Source organism: Semicossyphus pulcher, unplaced genomic scaffold, assembly GCF_022749685.1.
Source record: "Semicossyphus pulcher isolate SPU_LCO1_2020_fin unplaced genomic scaffold, fSemPul1.0.p SCAF_20, whole genome shotgun sequence".
Lineage (NCBI taxonomy): Eukaryota > Metazoa > Chordata > Actinopteri > Labriformes > Labridae > Semicossyphus > Semicossyphus pulcher.
Window position 1 is genome coordinate 2,269,980 of NW_027211694.1, and position 19,058 is coordinate 2,289,037.

Here is a 19,058-nt window from a genome sequence, read left to right on the forward strand (position 1 = left end):
CTGGCACAAGAATTTCCTTCGGGATTAATAAAGTTCTATTCTATTCTATTCTTTATCATATACCTTTTTTCCAATTCATCCAGTCCACTAGCAGGCGCTGTTACCCATTACATGCATGTTAACCGGTGTTAAACATAAAGGAAACAGGAACATACAGGGCGGCTTTTAAGCACAAATCACGACTGCTGTGTCCAGCAGGAGACCAGGAAAGAAAGTCCCCCAGAACGGCAGCGGGGATTCGTTGCTGCATAGGCCGAGACTGGAGTTCAGACTGCCGCGGAGAGACGCACACACGGTCCGGTAGCTCACCGTGGTGTTTGTTTGGCCGGAGCGAGACGGGCAGAGAGTAACGGAGGGGGAGACAGGTGGGAAGATGGAGACCCCAGGTAAAGTTTTCTTATTGCGTGGCAGAATGACAGACAGACAGGCACAGAGAGAGAGAGAGACAGACAGGCAGTCAGACATGTTGTAGTCATGTCCAGAGTATCACGCCAAACTCCATTTAAAAAAATACGCTATTTTACCATTAACCGTTACACACCTAAAAATCGTCTTATAGATGCGTTATTAGTTAGTTGCCTGTGACAGAAAGTAGTTAAGTACATTAACTCAAGGACTGCATGTAAGTATACATTTGAGGTATTTATATACTACTTAAATATTACGATTTAATGCTAGTTTAGTATATTCTTAGCTAACCGTCGTCAGTACTTTACGTCACTAACAGTAGATTTATGTGACAGCTAACGGTGTCATGGTTACCGTTACAACTAACTTTGTGCAAGTTTTACAGCGTAAACTTTCAAAAGTAAAACCCAGCAAAATGCCAATATCAGTGTTAGATTGTTATTAATTTGTTTTTGACAGTGACCTCTCACCAGGAAGTTTAATTTGTATTTCAAACATCACCCTTACAGTTTATCTAATTAAAGCCCTAACATGAACATTGTCTCTGTTTTTCAGAGTGAACAGCAAACTGGACTAAGACTAAGATTAAGAAAGTTGAATTGGGCTAAGCTGAGCTAGGAAACTTCCAGAACCATGGCGGAGTCGCTGTTTAATTTTTCAGCCAACAGGCGCATCATCGCCGGCCTGCTGGTCAACCTGCTGTCCTCCATCTGCATCGTCTTTATCAACAAGTGGATTTACGTACACTATGGCTTCCCGAACATGACCCTGACTCTCGTTCACTTTGTGGTCACCTGGCTGGGACTCTACATCTGCCAAAAAATGGACATTTTCTCTCCAAAAAGCCTTCCAATTCGCAGGATTGTGTGGCTGGCTCTGAGCTTCTGTGGTTTCGTGGCCTTCACCAACCTTTCCCTGCAGAACAACTCAATAGGAACGTACCAGCTGGCTAAAGCCATGACCACACCCGTCATCATCCTCATCCAGACCACATATTACAAGAAGACCTTCTCCACCAAGATCAAACTGACACTGGTAAGGAAAGTTTTAGTCATCTCCTTTTTCTGGAAGTAGTAACTATGCAACCCAGGGTGCTTTTTGTCAATATTTTCCATTCATTACTGACCATTAGCTCAAAAATAAGGAGAACGGTACAAAAATATAGCTCCGGGTTGGATCCACGTCTAGGATCAAGAGGTTTCAGGGCTTCTTGTAAAAGTTTTGCAGGTTTATCAACATTTTTAATGAAATAAAAGTGGTTGTTTTGTGTGGTTTGAATGTCTCCTTGGCTTCTCCAGGTGCCCATAACATTAGGGGTGATCTTGAACTCGTACTATGATGTGCGGTTCAACCTGCTGGGGACGGTGTTTGCAACGCTGGGTGTTCTGGTGACATCGCTTTACCAAGTGGTGAGTAGTTGTGAACACTTCACACACTTCACATCTCTGAGACAGGAAGTGGTTTATATCAAATGAATCTCTCTCTAATTCCCCGTCATTTCTCTCTCTCTCTCTCTCTCTCTCTCCAGTGGGTTGGCGCTAAACAACATGAGCTCCAGGTGAACTCCATGCAGCTCCTGTACTATCAGGTATGACTCAGCATTACAGACAGGTAGTAACCATTGGTGCCACTAAAATATTTGATACTGATCTTTGTAAGAGCAACTGATTTTGTGGCTGTAACGGTACAAGGTTCAGCTCAATATAACCTGATATAAAGTCTCTCCTATCAGTTTATTTTCTGATTGGAAACACTGCACAGTCAATACTCCCTAATACACTGATTGTTTGATTGTAACATTTATCATGCTAGCAGCTGCTTTCTGGTGTAACCGCTAAGGAAGGGTCGGGTTTTGTCCCCTTTAATTGGGACATGACTCCTGATGTGTTGTGTCGGCCGGGACTTGGGACTTGAATTGGGGTTTCACTTTCATTACTTGTGACTTGATGGTCTTCACTTGGAACTTGACTTGGAACTTCTTGGCTCTGACTTGGGATTGACCAGGGACTTCTTAGTTTTGACTTGACTTTACTTAGGACTTGTTTGGCTTTGACTTGAAACAGAATTTGGACTTGGCCTTGGGCTTGATCTCGGACTCCAGTTGGGACTTGTAGGCCTCCAAGTATTGGTCATTATTTGGGACTTGATGGTCTTTACTTGAAACTTGAGTCTGGACTTCTTTATTTTTGGCCGGGAGTTGAATTTGGGACAAGTTACCCTTTGTGTCGGACTTCACTTTTGATTTGACAGCCTTGACATGTTGGTGATTACTTGGGCCTGTTGTTGTTAATAATTTGGATCGGATGGTCTTTACTTTGACTGGGATTTCTTGGTTTTAACTTGGAACTTGGAACTTTTTTGGAACTTGATGTGGCACTCGAGTTTGGACTTGTTTGGTCTTAACCAGGGACTTGATTTGGGACTTGTTGGCCTAAATTTTTTTGTTCATTAATCTGGTTTTGGTGGTCTTTATTTGGAGCCTGACTTGGGACATGACTTGGGACTTTTCTGGCCTTGAGTTGGACTTGTAGGACTTAACTATAATGTTACATAATGACAGTAATTAAAATACAGTGACTTTCCCTTCAGGCTCCTCTGTCGTCGGGCTTCCTGCTCTGCGTTGTTCCTGTGTTTGAGCCGCTGACTGGAGACGGAGGAATATTTGGACCCTGGTCCCTGCCGGCTCTGGTCAGACTCAACATGACACACACAACACTATTAAATACACACTTAACACACACACAAACTGGCTAACAATGTCTTCCTCTTCCTCTTTAGCTGACAGTGTTTTTCTCGGGCGTGGTGGCGTTCCTGGTCAACTTATCCATCTACTGGATCATTGGAAACACCTCGGCTGTCACGTATCCTTAAATACGCAGGAGACCAAGAAGACCTCTGGGGGTCTGAAGGGTGTTTCAGAGGTGTTTACTGGGGTTTGGTGGGTTCAAGGAGGGGGTTTAAAGGTCTGGATGTTTCTTTAGGGAAGGTGTGAGGGCTTTTTGATTTTGATATCTTCTTTGGAGGGGGGGAGGAAGTCTGTGTTGTCGTTGTTGTCCTGACTCTAGTTCCCAGCTACAACATGTTTGGTCATTTTAAATTCTGCATCACTCTGGTTGGAGGATACCTGCTCTTCCATGACCCTCTGTCACTCAACCAGGTGAGTCTTACTGTGCTGATACGACGATTCAAACTTCAATCCAACAATTATTTTTCTCCAAACACTTTTTTCTCAACCTGTCTGCCCTCCTGTCTCACACTCAGGCATTGGGTATCCTCTGCACTCTGGCTGGCATCCTGTCTTACACTCACTTCAAGCTGGCCGAGCAGGAGGAGGGGAAGAGCCGCCTGGCTCAAAGACCATAGGCTAGCTTACCTGTCAGTCTGCCGGCCACCTGCTGTGGAGAACTCTTTTATATATACTTTTATATTTTTATGAGTATTTTTGCAGAAGAGAAGATAATTTTATCGCGGTGTCCCTGAAAGGACTTAAAGTGTACGGCCTGTAATCGCATCGTCTCCTTGTCACGCTCTTCCCATGATGCTTTGCTGAACAACGCTGATGTCAAGATCATCACACCTGCAGCCGGACTGTCCGACTTCTTCAGCTGCTTAATTACACAAAAAATCAGACAGTCGTCGTGTGTTTTCATCGACAGGACAACCTTTTTCAAACGGCTTCCACACAGACGCGTTCAGCTTTATGTTCCAGCTTTAACTCCCTGCTGTTTGTGTCGACAGGTTGGATCACCTTTGATAAAGTCTGTGGGTGTGGTTTCCTCCTAATTAATCAAAAGGAGACAAAAGGTTTCTGTCATCATCGGGTGGGCGGAGTTAAAGGACTGATAAAGGTACTAAACCTTCACCTACTACAGGAGGGAGACACTACAATTATAATAATAATAATAATCACAGTATTGAAATGCGTAAAATAATACTTTTTCCTGCTAAGGCAGCTAAAGGCAACCAAAACATTTCAACAGAGTGCATCATCCTTTATGTTTTGGTATAGTGTTTAAAAAAAGACTCAAAGAGATGAGAACAAACGACTTCCTTGATTTGTGTAATAACTGTTCAGTTTGTGGGCTCTGAACAGTCCAGTGTATGCCTTCTGTCAGGTCCTGTCTGTAAAGGATCTGTCATGTTTTTTCTGGGCTGCAGCATTCAGAACGTCCACACATAGAAGATAATGCACTGTCCTGTCCTCTGAGTTTCAGCCACATCTGTGTATGTGTAACGGAGCCTTTAAACAGATCAATCTTTTTTGTCAGTGATTAAGTGTTTTTCTTTGAGTTTAAAGTCTACAACATTTCAGTTTATAGTTTCAGGCTGTTCTTATTTACTTTAATTTATTTTTGGTTTTTTTGTAGCCGTTTTTAATCAAACTTTTTAATATTTTGACGACATGCTCACTGGATTACACAAATTTCTACTTTTTTTTTTTACTTTTGGGAAAATATTTTACCTCCAGGATCCATTGTCCTGCCTTCAGTCTGACTGCACCTGGGCAGAGATTGAGACAGAGCGAGATCAGTCGTTCTGCAGATTCAGAGCAAAGCTTCACCATTTACATTTGACTTAATTGTGTTCAACATTTTCAATCTGCTGAATAAATATTGATTTTATGATCTAAGAGCTGTGTGGATTGTTTGCCTGCTGATTGACAGGTTGTAGAGTGTTTATCTGTGGCTGCAGACATTTAGCATTGGAAGATCTTTTATTTAAGTAAAAATATCATCAATACATTTAGTTTATTACAAGTTAAGAAGCTGCATAACAAAAGTGTTATCAGCAAAATCTATTTGATGTTTCAAAGTGATGAAAACTAACGTAATAGTATCTTTGTTTTTTGGGGTTAAGATTTCTAGTTTATCCTCTTTTGGCCTCAAACGGTTATTAAAATGTGTGACCTTAACCTCATGAGAAGTTAAGAGGGGGAAACGTCTCTAGTGATTAAACTCAAAGACATCTGTAGCATGACAAGGAGTTAACCAGGGGTTCCCAAAAGTGGAAAATATCTTACTTTTTGGAATGTAGTGTTGTAAAAAGTTCAATATTAAAGTACCTAAAAACTATAATCAGGCATAGTACATGAGTATTTATGACAACAAGGTGTGAACAGGCTTAAAACAATGATTTCATAGTTTAATTTATTATAACCACACCTGGTTGTGAACAGCTCCTCTTTGTAGCGTTCCTGTTGCTCTGAGCTGAGGTTAAGTTCTACTGAATGTCTGTGTGTGTGTCATTAACACTGTGTCAGTGAAGGTACAACAGCAACCCTTGTTCTCTCTCTCTCTCTCTCTCTCTCATACACACACACACACGGAGTGACTGTGCTGAGAGCAAATTTCAGATGGATGAATGAGTGTGAAGAGGTTTGTGTGTAGAAATATCTGTACTCCCCTGAGGAGGAAAATCTGAGAGCTGCTGTGAAACAACCTAACAAGGACGTCTTTCTGTTTCAGCTGCAGGACTCATTTAGTTTAACTACTGCTACTACTTTACAGACAGTGATGGAGTTAGAGTTTTTATTACCATTAAAAATGAACCTAAATTACCAAAAGTAAAAGTACTCATAATGCAGGAAAATGTCCCATCAGTGTAATCAAACATTATTGTATTAATATAACTTTTATTTTAGTAGCAAGTCAGTTTATGTGTAAAACCTCTATAGAGTAAGTAAAGTTGTAAGCTAACGCCAGGACATGATTTTTTCCCATATTTTTATCTTCTCTTTGTAACATTTCCTTGAATAAAAGCAAATATTAAGCATACAGAGCAATTTAAAACAGACATAACGGTCACTAACAACGGAAGCGGAAGTGCCGCCAGACAACGTTCGTAACCTAGCAACAGTTAGGGCCGGCGAGAAGCGCTCTGAAGGCCGTGGGCGCTGCCAGCCTGTGCAAAAAACAACGTTAGTGGACACACAGACCCTAAAGAGCACAATCAATACAAAGTACGAGTATATAGTAGAAGAGACGGAAAAATACAACCTGTACCTGACCCTTACCAAATCAATAAGGAGAAAAACATAATTAAATGTATCTCTACTGCCTCCTTTTGGAAAAAAAAATGGCAATACACTGAGTCATTTCACTCAAAAGCCTTTCTCTGTCCAAAGATAAGATCTTAGCTTTGCTGAAGGGTTGTGTTTTTCTAAAAGTAGGAGTGTTTGTGATTCTTCATTTCTGATTAATTCAAATTAATGCGCATTCACAGCAAGAGATATCTCAATGTCAGGGAAGGAGGGAGGCTGAGCGGAACAGTCTGTTGGACCAGCTTTAAAGTGTAGTTCTTCATTAAAACACACAGAGGCAGTGTTGTCACATTAATCTCTAATATAATGTGCTTAAAACTGTTCACCAGTAATAGTGTCATCAGTCAAAACACACATTGATCTATTAAATTGAAGTTCCTACATAGTAAATGGTAAATAATCTAACACTCAGCATACAAAAATAAAATAAATGTAAAAGAAGAGATACTTACCACACTGCAAGAGGGGGTGTTCACAAAATATCTACACACATTTGTAAGTAAATTAGCGTTATTGTTTGTTTTATTCATTTAAATAATTCACATTATTATCATTAATCAAGTGTCTCTTTCAGGAGTTTTTTGGGAGCTGTGTGAGCAGAGACCCTTGCGTTATCAATTTGTATGAATCATAAACGGGAAGCTCCACTCCGAGTTAAACTAGCCTCAGGCTGTCTCAGGCTGAGGTTAATCAAAGTGATTGTCAGTTAAGTATTCCACTGTGAAACATCCAGACACGACTTGTTTTTATGCAGGAATAACAAAATCTGAATACATTCGACTTTTAAATATCATCTAAAGAGTCATATTTCAAGTGAGGAAGTGGAGAGCTCCGTGCTGAAAAGTTTCATACCACCCTTGTAGTTGTTTTTGAGCTAAAGCCAGGAGGCAGTTAGCCTAGCTTAGCAAAAACTACACAAATAAACCACCACAAACATTTAATTTTTTTTAACCTTTGTTTATAGCTATACAATATGTTTTTGAACATTGGACAGAGCAAAGCTGGCTTTTTTTCGCTTCCAGTCTCTGTGCTAAGCTAAGCTTATAGCATCCAGCTTGGGGTAGATGTTTAACGCACAGAAATAAGTCTGGTATCAATCTATTTTTATCTTAGTCACGGCAAGAAAGGGAAAAGCATTCCCCCCAAAGAAAATATATGAAGACACCAAAAAGTAAAACAAGACTTTTCTTTTGTATAAACATCTTTTATTGGATATTTGGATGTCTCAGATCTGGATTTTTTTGCCCACTTCTCCACTTCCTTAGAAGAGTCACCGATTTGGGCTCCAGACCAGTTGGTTCCTGGTTACTGATGATGCTGTTTTTGTCTGTTTCAAAGTCTACTCTTGGTCCAGTCCATCCAAACCATTTGTTTCCTACAATGATGTTACAAGAATAAACAATGGAGGAGTTGTATTTGATGTACAAACTGTTATACAATGGTATAAACACATTAAGCCTTTGTGATGTTGGTAACAACATCAGTACCAGTGGGTTCTTTATAACATTCAAAAACTCTAAACTTGTACCTTGAAAACAATATTTTTTAATACACTTCAGTTTTACATAATTACACACACAGATCCTCAAACAGCGGACAAATAGATCTACTTACAGTGAAGTTCCCTGTGCTGATCCTTTCCTGTACCTCAATGCCTCTGAAAACCACTCAACTAAACATCCCGTAGGCAGGTCCCATCCTATGAATATTTACTAAATTGTGTCAAAGCGAGGGGAATATGCAGATAAGATAGCTGTGTGATAGTCAAACCAACAGTTGAGAGGAGAGGTTGAAAATGTCTTAAAGGGAAAAGCTTCAAACACCCTAAAAAGAAGTCCTTTGTGATCAGGCCCACTGAGATGTTAGCATAAATGACGTTAGCTAGATAAGAGGGCTAGATCCCAGTATTTGATTGCAACTATTCATAAATTCACATGAAGTTTTAACATGAAATCCTTTCAAAATTCTTTACTAATACGTTACTAATTGCTATTTTCAGTCTTAGCCAGTACAGTAACGTGATTTAGCTAGTTTAGTAATGTGTAAACCGGTTGCTTTGATAGCCTACAGCACTATCCAACAAGGCACTGCACCAATACAAGCTAGTGAGCTAACTCTGAGAAAATGGAGTTTAGGATGGAGGGAAAAAAAATAATTTTTTCAATAAAAGGTTGGTCGTTTTTTCTAGTTAGGTCTGCATATGTGGAGAAATATGGGTTTTAGTTGTATTCATACAATTAAGACTGTGAAGGAAATAAACGGTTAAGCTAACCTAACAATGATATCTCATAATTTATTGTTATTTGACTACGTTTAAATGTTATCTTTGTAAAACCTGACAAATTTAGGTTGTTTTTAACAGCACGTATCATGTTTCAGGTCGGATAAGTCGATCATATTACCGTTACCGTTACTTTAGTATTTTTAGCTAACGTAAGCTTGACACTTGATTCAGTTAGCTAGGCTACACAAAAGCTACACCTGTTAGCAACTAGATGTGAATATAATATTTGGTAATTGTGTACTTTTATGCTTTGGAAAAATTAGATAAATTGAATGTTTGATAAGTCATCTGTGTTAAAGAACTAGCTTGTAAGGCACAAACTATTTAATTTCAGTTAAGTGTAAAAACTTTATGAACAGCTGGTGAAACCGGCTCCAGCCCTCTTTTCAGTACAGTTTATTTTATCAGCATTTCATCTGTGTAAGTTTGTTTTGTTTTACATAAATTCAGTGGGTTGAGTGTGTTTCTTCCTATTGTGAGATGTTTGGGAATTGAATGCCTGATACAATTTAAGGTACGCCAGTCTTAGTTTTCATGCAAGCTGTTAAAACGTCTGACAGCAACTTTGCAAAAATACTTTAAAACTTCTTGTTTTCCATTGTGACCTTCCAGTTTAGGAACCACAAACATGCAGTAAACCTTCTACAATATGTTTATTTCTCTTTTTGCTTTTACTTGCAAATCTAATTCCAGTTCTACTCTTTAAGGCACTCCATGGTGGCAAAAAGAAGGCAGAAAGAAGCTAGAGTTGGCGCTGCAATAGAAGTAGAGACATTTTTAGAGATAAATATTGTTCTTCACAGGAATTAAATGTATCATATTGTACAATTTATAAACCAGACTTGTAGAGTAAGCGGAATATGAGCTCTTACATCTGCAAAACAATGAGACACTTTTCTTCCGGCAGACTGAACATCAAAAGCAAGTGTGGCAGTTTGCTCTGAAATGCTGGTGAAATTTAGCAAAGCATCTTCTCATATCTTAGCATCAGAACCTCCCAAAAAGTTTCATATTTCAACAGCATTTTAATAAAAGTACCACCAGATCATTTTATACACAACTGTTTGTTCCTCTTGGTTCTACACACATCAAACATACAACTCAAACGACAGGCAAAGGATAGATTCTCGATGTTATTTGGCACTAAAGTGGCTTTCATAAACACATTTCTGAGACAGAAATGTCCACAAAAAAAGCTTGTAAAAGTAAAAAACAAAAACATTTCAGATGTGTTCATTTCAGTCTTTGTATCTGGAGGTTATGTGGTGCCAAAATCTAGTCAGAACCTTGCAGTGTGTCCATCCAAAGTTTAAGGAGTACAAAGATACAGCACCACCCTTTAAAGTCGTATTGCTTCAGAATTTAAAGATGCAGTTTGTGAGACTTGAAACCTCAGAGGAATCAATAAATCCACCTTAACAGAAAAAACAAAAACAGCAACTTCAGCAGCAGAAATCTTTCTCTCCCAGAAGGCCAGGGGAAGTTCATCCAGCTTACAAACTGCATATTTAATCTTTGATTTTAACTCAAGCTCTACATAAAGCACGTCGTCTGGGCTCAGAAGGCAAAGAATATCTATGGTGATTCAATGGTGACAATGATTAATATGTAGCATAAGAGCAGAAATTACACTTAAGTGGTGTAACGGCACTTAAACCCAAACACTGTTACACAATTACTAATAACTTCAATTCACACAGTTTTCCCTCACTTTCTTTTTTCAACAGGGTTTGTGCAAGTTTCAGCAAAGCCAGAAACAAACCAGCCGAGTTGTGTTTTAACAAACCTCATGAACATTATGAAACATTGAACGGGCAGAATAAGGAGGACAAAATCATGCATATCTATGACGCCATGGCAGGGTACACGGATAAAAGAAAGTCTCTCTAGAATGAAAGACTACCTGGGAATCAGACAGTTGTTTTTGTGTAGGATGATATTGGAGATCAAAAATGCCTGAATAAAAAAAACACACACACAAATAAGTAGATGTAGTAACATGTGTTTCTTTTTCAAGTATGCAATAACTGTGTCATAATTAAATCGAAAAATATGGTAAATGGACAACATTAAGTATTTTTGTCTTGAATAATTTTGTACTGTGATCCGATTTTAATGTGGCGTGAAAAATAAAAATATTTAAAATATTTAAAAAAATAAAATAAAATCTGTTAATTCTTTTATATTTTCGTCCCCAAAAAATGTTCTTTTGTTTTTCTTGCATCTGAACCAGAAGAATCTTGTCTCATGTTTTATTTGCTTTAAAAGATGCTTCTGGTCCTGTTCCCGGTCAGATAGATTTCCAGTTGACCTGATTCAGGTCGGGCCAATCAAAACCGTTTCTCAAATATGGGGCGGGTTTAAGCGCTGTTGCATTTTTTTAACAACCGAGATGATTGCCAATGATGTGGAATCCTCTTAATCTGCCATCCCATTAGTGTTAAACAACATCTTTTCATGCCTGTTCAGGCCTGTGTCCACTAATGTTTTTTGCGCTGGCAGCACCCACAACCTCAATTTAAGAGCACTTCTCACTGGCGTTTACTGTTGCTAGGTTACTAAAGTTGTCTGACGGCACTTCGGCTTCCCTTGGTGACGTTGAGTCCGTTTTAAATTGCTGTGTTTGCTTTTATTCAGGGAGAATTTATAAAGAAAACAATGTAAAGGAATCGTGTCCTGGCGTTAGCAGCAGCTCTACACCTCGAAATTGTACCCTCGAAAAACGAAAGGATTAGCTTCTCCTCCGCTATTGTGGTTGAAAAAGTTGATATTGTAGGTCCCGCCCCTTCTTGAATTTGATTGGTCGGAATTGGCTGACTACTGAAAACGCTGAGCTGCATTGGTTTTGAATAGAAAATTAGTGGACACAGGCCTTTAAACTGTTGAGTGTCTAGATATTTTTGCTGTGTTTAAAAATGTATTTACCTTGGACTCCCTGGAAAGCTGCAGCTAACCTGACTGCATTACCATGGTGAAATCAAGTAAAGTGTTAAACTGTGTCTAGTGGTCAGGTTGTGTTAGATGCTAATTGTTTTCTAATATTACAGCTCAAAGGAGACTGATGGGGGCCGGTTATTACTGGATTCAAAGCAATTTAACACCGTACGAACTTAGACTTATTTGAAGCCTTTCTGAAGGATGGATGGATACGCTGTCTTTAGAAGACACTTTTATGCGTGCACTTAAACAGAAAAACAGAATGCAGCATTAAACATCTGATGATGGGAGTATTGAAAGAGAAGTAAAATCATACAGATTATAAAAACAAAAACACTTTAAGTGTTTGGCTGATTAGACCACATGATTAAAGGCAGTCATGATTTTTCACAGGAAGTAAAAACAAGAGCCGCATTGGTGATAATAACACACACTCGCACGCACTTACACACAGGATATGACATCATAGACCACCCTGATAACACTTTACAGAAATAAAAACTAAGTGGCACTGTATCAGTCCATTAAAAATGATGTATATGTGAATGCAAAGCCTCTGCGTTAAGCCTGCATACAAAGAATAATACTAAACAAAACAAACAGTGTCATCAGCGTAGAAACACACAATCTGATATGAAAAACAACATTTGGCCATGATTTTTGGACTTCACTCATCGTACCCTGAATTCACTCTCATTACTTGTGCCGTCAAGATAAACCAAGAACCCTAATTGGCCAGAGGTGTGTACCGTAGTGGGTTTTCATTGGTTCGTTATTGAGGAAAGTGCATCCAAGCATTTTCACACTTTAGGATGAAAACCGTTCACAATGTGCGATCGAGGGATCGCATTTCCTTGTTCCCATGGACAAAAACTGACCTCAGACCAGGCAAATGGGCCCAACATTAATAGTTCATAAACTATGCTGTGATACAAAAAGGAACAAGTGGTCACAAAGCGTCCTGGAGACGCTATTCTTTCAGAACTTCAAAAAGGGTTGAGTGGCAAAAAGAAAATATTTGGTAATGTCTCATTACTTCACTTATATTCTTCAATTATCCAAAAATCTTCATTCCTTGTGTGGCACTTTCTTCTTCAGTCCTTGGATCTTTAAACTTAAACTTTGTAGTATAGAGAAGCCAAACACAGAAACAGCTAGGTCCGAGGATTACACAAACTGAACGCCCTAGCTGAGATTAAAAAAATAACCCTTTGATTTCACAGTTCTCCAATCTGCAGCCATATCAAGGTCGCCATTCTGCATCCCTCCTTAGTTCTTCTTTCGGGATGCCAAGTGGAAGTAAACCATTCAACTGTAGTAGATATTCCACCACTGGGTATTTTAACACTTATGTCCATACTCAAAGTCCCATAACTCCTTACATGGTCAACAGCTTCCTGTGTCTCTACTAGCCCCTCCTACTTCAATCCTTACATAGTCAAACATACAGTAGAGTCCACGAGCTCGTCCTCCTTTGCGTCCTAAAATGGAAAACAACATCCTGTGTTTTAGTAGCCGAAAGCTTCTCCCCCTTGACCCCTGCATGAGGTCAGAGGTCAAAGGTCAGTGACCTTGTTCTCCAGGGCGGCAGCGATCTGTTGGAGGCGGAGGGTGAGCTGTTTGTTTTGGGCTGCTGGGTCCTCATCCAGCGACTGGATGATCTGAAGAAGAAAATAAAAATTTAAAATTCTCGTGGGAGATTTCTGTTTTTAATGAGTAAAGATCTTTCCGTGAACAGACGCATTATGTTTTATAATAACTAGAAGACCATTTTGACGAGTAATACTCATAAAAACACAAACACCAGCTCAGTGTAACAGCACAAACAAAAGATGCAATTTAAACTTTTGGATCTCAATGATTCATCACTACACACAGAAGTAGAAACTTAACTGCATGAAATTACATTTTCAAACTGAAAGACATTTCTTACCACATCATAGTACTTGCTGGCGTACTGGTACAGCTGATGTAAGGCCACCTGGGTGTTCAGCTTGTCTGTGTGTTGCTGTAATAAGACCAAGGTTTCATATTAAACAGCTGAAAGCCCCTTAAGTACCACAGAAGATGTTTTTCTCCTCAAAGCCTCAGGTAGATATCACAGACATGTAACAACAGTCTATCTACCCTTCTCTCAGTAAGGCATATGTTGAAAAAGATCATACCCTGGACACCTCAGCAAGGTGTGTGTTCATGTCCTGGTCACTGACAGGTACCATCTGTCTGATGCCCTTGTAATAACTGGAAAATACACACACAGTCAACACTTTATATCCTCTCCTTTATCAAGGAAACCAACAGCAAAGACGAGAGTATAAACTTCAAATGTATATTTAGTGCAGCAGACTCACTCGTCCACCATCTTCTTGTACGTTGAAATCTCTTTTGCATAGAGCAGCTTGTTGCTGGGAGACTCCTGCAAACCAGGGAGAGAAGAAAGATAAATGATTAACTTAATTTTCAAAAAGCAACACTTAACTGCTCCTGTACTGTTGTTAATTATCCTCAGTGTGTGAAGTTCAAACTGTCCAGGCGTTATTTTGTGATTAAGGGTTGCAATTAACTCTTCTTCTGCAGCCAGTTTAAACTCAGCCTGCCTCCTCGACCTGCAGTGTCCCAGAAACTCTTCTTTTCTATTTTTTTCGGCTTACTTTTAATGGTCACAATTTGCCGAAAAAGGAAACAAACGCAGGCTCAAATGAGAATAACCAATACTTTCCCAAAGCGGACATTACAACAGAACATTTCACAAGCTTTAAGGGGTCTCCTGATTGCTTAATTTTTTCTGTTGTCATATTGGTTCCCAAACTGGCATGTTTCTATCTGTCAGATTAGCAATCACAAACACAAAAAAATCCAATTTTACACTGAGTTAATAAAAAATATGAAGGACAGGCAGCCTTTCATGCAGAAAAATCCACTTTAAAATACAAGGTTGTGGCTTTGGACCAGATTTAAATTACAGGAGACCAGCAATTCACTGAGAAAACTGTAGCTTATTGTAGCTGTAATTATTAATGTGGCTGGGGATGAAAAAGTGCCTATATACGTGCAATCGCTGTTAAATTCACCCCACCTCCCCTAGAGACATAAATCCAGTTTGAGTTAAACAGCAGACTCATAACACGTCGTGTAATCTGCATTTGTATGAACTGACTCTGCTGAGTTTGTGCTCCGTCTTGGTGCAGGCGTCCATGAAGGTCTGAGAGATGACGTGCAGCGACGCGTCCACCACCTCCGTCACATGGACGTCAAAGATAAAGTGGGGGTTCCTCAGGATGTTCACCCAAAACCGCAGAGGCAAGCTGAGGACACAGGAAAAGACGTGCGTCAGACCATCTGCTTTGAAATCTTGTCATAAAGAATACCTGAAACTGGATGTGACATTATTATAAAAGTTCCAAAAAATTGGCTAAAAAGTTGTCGGACACGATTAACAAACTGACATTGTTTAAATATGACTTATCTTATTAACTACATTTTATTATGAAGTAAGAGATAACTTGCATTTAAAGCCAAAAACCCAAAGTCAAAACATCAAGACGTGGACTCACAGCATGTTCGTATGCGCTAACATAAGCTAACGTTCGCCTGTCGGGCTAACTAGCTTACTATCTTGAGTAGTGACTCAGCGCTATTTTAAAAGTGAAGAACACAACTCAACAAATTATTACTTGTGGAAACACAGGTTACATCAAAACTAGTTATCGATGTTTAAGCTAATGGTAGCATTCAGGACTGCTCTTTATTGGATTTAATTAAGCAGCTATTCAGGGATTGAAAAGAGATGAATCATACTTTTGGACTATCTTTATACTGTTATACAAAAACACACTATATAGAGTGTAAACTAATGCTAGCTTAATTAGCAGCAGGCTACATCTAAAAGGATAAGCTGTTTTCTCTGTTTTTTTATGATTGTAAACTAAATATCTTTGGTTTTTGGACTGTTGTTAACAGAAAATATGTACTTTTAAGACATAATCTGGGACTCTGAGAAACAGAAAGACTGTAAAAATTACACTTAATCTGGAAAATAATCAACAATTAAAAGCTGTTGTTATGCTAATTTAAATCTTTAGCAACAGTCTGTTAGCTAGATGATTTGCTGTTTAAAGCAATACAATGAAACTTACGTTAGCTTTGTGGCTAGGTAGCTAAGCTTATATCTGCTAGCAACAGAAAATATTTCAGACAGGAAAAACTGGCTAAATTTGGGATTTCACACTGGTTAGCCTTTACTGGGTGCTACTATATAGAGTGTAAACTAATATTAGCTTAATTAGCAACCAGGCTACATCTGATCACATCTGCTAGCAACTGTCACTCTTTCATCCAGAAAAAACTGACAATCTGCAGCTAAAAGTTGAGAAGCACAAAGTACAAGAGCCTCCTAATTTGATTGAAGTAGAGTATTATTAAGTTTGTGTATTTAATTACATTCCACCACCGTCAATTTCAGTCTTATCCAGACTTTTTAAGGCTCCCTGACACAAAGTTTCCCCTCCCTTCATCTCTTCCTGCCGTCTCTTCCTCCACAGATCGTAACCCTCCTCAATAATTCACTACATCCGATGAATTTTTCATTTTCCAGCGTATCTGTGTGTGTATTTTCCTGATGATTGACAGGTGAAGCTCAAGGCCAGTTTGAAAGCCGCTAAGGGGAAAAAAAATCAGTCTCTCCTTCTTCTCTTCTTCTCTGTGTTGTCATTTATCCGCCCTGATAACAGATCAGGCTTTTAAGTTGTCTGCTGCCTGGTTTAGCAGTGATGAGGACATAATTACACTTTAGTTTAGCTGATGAGTTTTAACACACACACACACAGCTTGAGAAGCAGCTAAATTATTCCTGTTAGCAGGTTTTCCGCGCAGGTCTCATCTCCAGCTGAGATTCAGAGGAGCTTTGAAGAGAATCGGCTGACTTTGAATCATTTCAAGAATCATATATCAACCAATTTATTGAGCTTATGATCCACGGGAGGCTGTTGGAATGACGTCAAAGGAGAGTTGTCAATGTTTTAGTTTTCTCTTAGTTTACAATATCGAGGATGTAATGTACAAGAACCAAAAGGGCAATTATTACTCAATTTAATATGTAATAAATTATAAATTCAAGGATTTATCAGGAAAATAAACAAATTCACATATTTTCAAGCTTTTAAATGTTTAGAATTGTGTTTAATTTCCACATAACATTTAAAAACTGAGTAAGCGTGTACTTAACGTACCTGTTCGTCTTCCAGATGTGCAGCGTCTCCTCGTCCACGTTGTCGTGCCTCAGCGCCTGCTCGTCCAGGAAGTCAAAGAAGTATTTGACGGCCGGAGGGACGAGGGAGCTCGAACCCAACACGCTGCGGAAGAAGTCATCCACGAACTGCTGCAGAGTGCCCTGAAACACACACACACAAACACAGCATATAAAGCGTTTGAAATTGTTTCCACTTGTTTTCTACACATGATACCTGCACGTCTTTTATCACCTTGGTTCTCCGGTTATGATGAAATTAAGTAATAGTTGGGGTAGAGTGAAAAGATATTGTTGCTGGAGGAGCAGCAATAAATACCCTGTACGTACATTTTTATATCATATCTAGCGAATGACATTATTATGAAATCGTGCGTCTTTCCGACCCCACACACGTGTCGATCATCTGCAGCCGTACCTTCACAGACAGCAGCCTGGTCAGGTAGATCTCCGTGATGGCTTTGGTCATCGCCTTGTCCTTCATGCTGCCCCGCTTCGACTTCACCTCGTCGATTTCATCTGCCGGCCTCACCAGGTGGAAGGTGTTGTCGTCCTCAAGCAGAGCGTTTTCTTTTTATAAGAGAGAAAAAACATGTCTATAAAGATTTCACAGCTTTTCAGGACTTCAGCCCGACATTTACGGAGTAACAACTAACAGAGAGAACACGATAAAGGTAAAATACATAAAATGTCTTCATTAAAATTTCTTAAAACTGAGTTATACATTTCCCAATTATGTTTAAATCCAGATAAATTTGTATTCCCCATGTAACAGGTGTTTGTTTGATCCTCTTGTTTTCAAAATAAAACGTCAAAAAGTGAAGAAAGAAGTCGATAAACTGTTTCGTTAGCTGACGTTACTCGCTGCAACTTTATTGAAATGCCACAATTTTCTGTGAATACTTTTTATTGTATGTTTTGTTTTTAACCTAAACGTCGTTACCTTTATTCTCTGGAGCTGGTGCATGAATACAAACAGAAAAACAGGTTCAGATAACACTGCTCCACATGATTCTTATGTCCTCATATATACCGTGTTGGTCCGAATATAAGAAAGCCCTGATTATAAGATGACCCCTCCTTCGATCTGTTTGTCAGTAACACACTCACACACTCTCCTGTCTCTTGGAAGCGGCCGCTTTGAGGACCACGGTACGATTTTCTCTGTTAGCATCTGTTAGCTAAGACTGTTAGCATTTTTAAGACGTCCTTTTTGGGCTTGTGGCCTTCGGACATTACCCTCTGTGACACGTGTTTCTTGGCTGCTTGACAGTTGTTTAATGACTCTGCTGCATTGATAATTATCTTAAAATCAGCATCATAACTCCGCATCAGTTGTTGTTAACTTGGCCGACTTTGGAGCCTCTTTGTTCCCGACGATCACCGTGTCTCTCCATCTTTTATCCCGCTGGCTCTGTAGCTGCGAGTGACGGCTGGCCTCAGTCATGAGGAGTACACTCACTTTACAGATGAGTAGCGCCGTCTACTGTTCTAAACATAATAAACTAAAATAAGACGACCCCACTTTTTCAGATGTAGGTCTTATATCCGGACCAATACGGTGTTCCTACATATAGTTCGGGAAAAAAAGAAAGTCTAAATCTAGGTTTCTTTGACTTTAAGATGAAACTGAAGATTTTGAACATGAAGTTTTGAACGTAAAAACATTTCTACTGCTACATTTTGTATTTTTCATTTTCATTGTAAAGTCAGAAGCGACTAAATAAGCAGAAAGATTCGCTGACTGTAGGAGAAGCCTGTGTGCCTGTGCGTGTACATACTCTCTTCATAGCTGTCCTGGTGCTGGTGGAAGGACTGTGTGTGCAAAACTCTGGACAGAACCAGCGTGGCGTTGTCCCGAACCTGCGACACACAAATAAAGAGAGAAATTCATCTTGAATCTCTGTAACTGAACTTCACCCACAGTTATCAAAATGCACTTTATCTCACAGCAGCGTTTTCAACAAATGATGTTCTTTAAATGTCAAAGAGGAGGGACCGGAGGAGTGTGAGAGTTTCTATCCAGTCCCACGCTGCTTGACATTTCTCCGAGTCAGTTTTTGGACATTTCATTGCAAAAGAAAAGATCTGAACTCAGCACACAGAAGCAAATTACCCCACCTCCCTTAGAGAAATCCAGTGCA

The 19,058-nt window shown here is 39.3% G+C and overlaps 2 protein-coding genes across 2 annotated transcripts in view; one reads left to right on the forward strand and one right to left on the reverse strand.

Moving 5' to 3' along the window:
- Nucleotides 1–216: 216 nt before the first annotated feature.
- Nucleotides 217–5,006, forward strand: slc35e3 (solute carrier family 35 member E3). The gene is made up of 8 exons (XM_069671344.1): nucleotides 217–386; nucleotides 964–1,443; nucleotides 1,707–1,817; nucleotides 1,937–1,996; nucleotides 2,998–3,096; nucleotides 3,187–3,269; nucleotides 3,481–3,565; nucleotides 3,670–5,006. Exons 2-8 carry the CDS (start codon nucleotides 1,042–1,044, stop codon nucleotides 3,769–3,771), a joined length of 942 nt encoding a protein of 313 aa, XP_069527445.1. The 5' UTR covers nucleotides 217–386; nucleotides 964–1,041; the 3' UTR covers nucleotides 3,772–5,006.
- Nucleotides 5,007–7,671: 2,665 nt separating this feature from the next.
- The window catches only part of LOC138599219 (plexin-B2-like), a 180,961-nt gene continuing 169,574 nt past the window's right edge, over nucleotides 7,672–19,058 (reverse strand). The window contains exons 36-43 of the mRNA XM_069670723.1: nucleotides 18,696–18,777; nucleotides 17,333–17,484; nucleotides 16,898–17,058; nucleotides 14,827–14,974; nucleotides 14,021–14,085; nucleotides 13,835–13,910; nucleotides 13,603–13,677; nucleotides 7,672–13,330 (exon numbers count right to left, since the gene is read on the reverse strand). Of these exons, the coding sequence (XP_069526824.1) occupies nucleotides 13,226–13,330; nucleotides 13,603–13,677; nucleotides 13,835–13,910; nucleotides 14,021–14,085; nucleotides 14,827–14,974; nucleotides 16,898–17,058; nucleotides 17,333–17,484; nucleotides 18,696–18,777 (864 nt within the window). The 3' untranslated portion in view covers nucleotides 7,672–13,225. The remainder of the gene's footprint in view (nucleotides 13,331–13,602; nucleotides 13,678–13,834; nucleotides 13,911–14,020; nucleotides 14,086–14,826; nucleotides 14,975–16,897; nucleotides 17,059–17,332; nucleotides 17,485–18,695; nucleotides 18,778–19,058) is intronic.

What these genes read in the sequence shown, in the direction of transcription:
- slc35e3 (XM_069671344.1), top strand. Translation starts at nt 1,042, where the DNA reads ATGGCGGAGTCGCTGTTTAATTTTTCAGCCAACAGGCGCATCATCGCC. An exon ending in TGCAGCTCCTGTACTATCAG is followed by an intron (nt 1,997 to 2,997) that starts GTATGACTCAGC and finishes CTTTCCCTTCAG; the next exon opens with GCTCCTCTGTCGTCGGGCTT. An exon ending in ACCCTCTGTCACTCAACCAG is followed by an intron (nt 3,566 to 3,669) that starts GTGAGTCTTACT and finishes TCTCACACTCAG; the next exon opens with GCATTGGGTATCCTCTGCAC.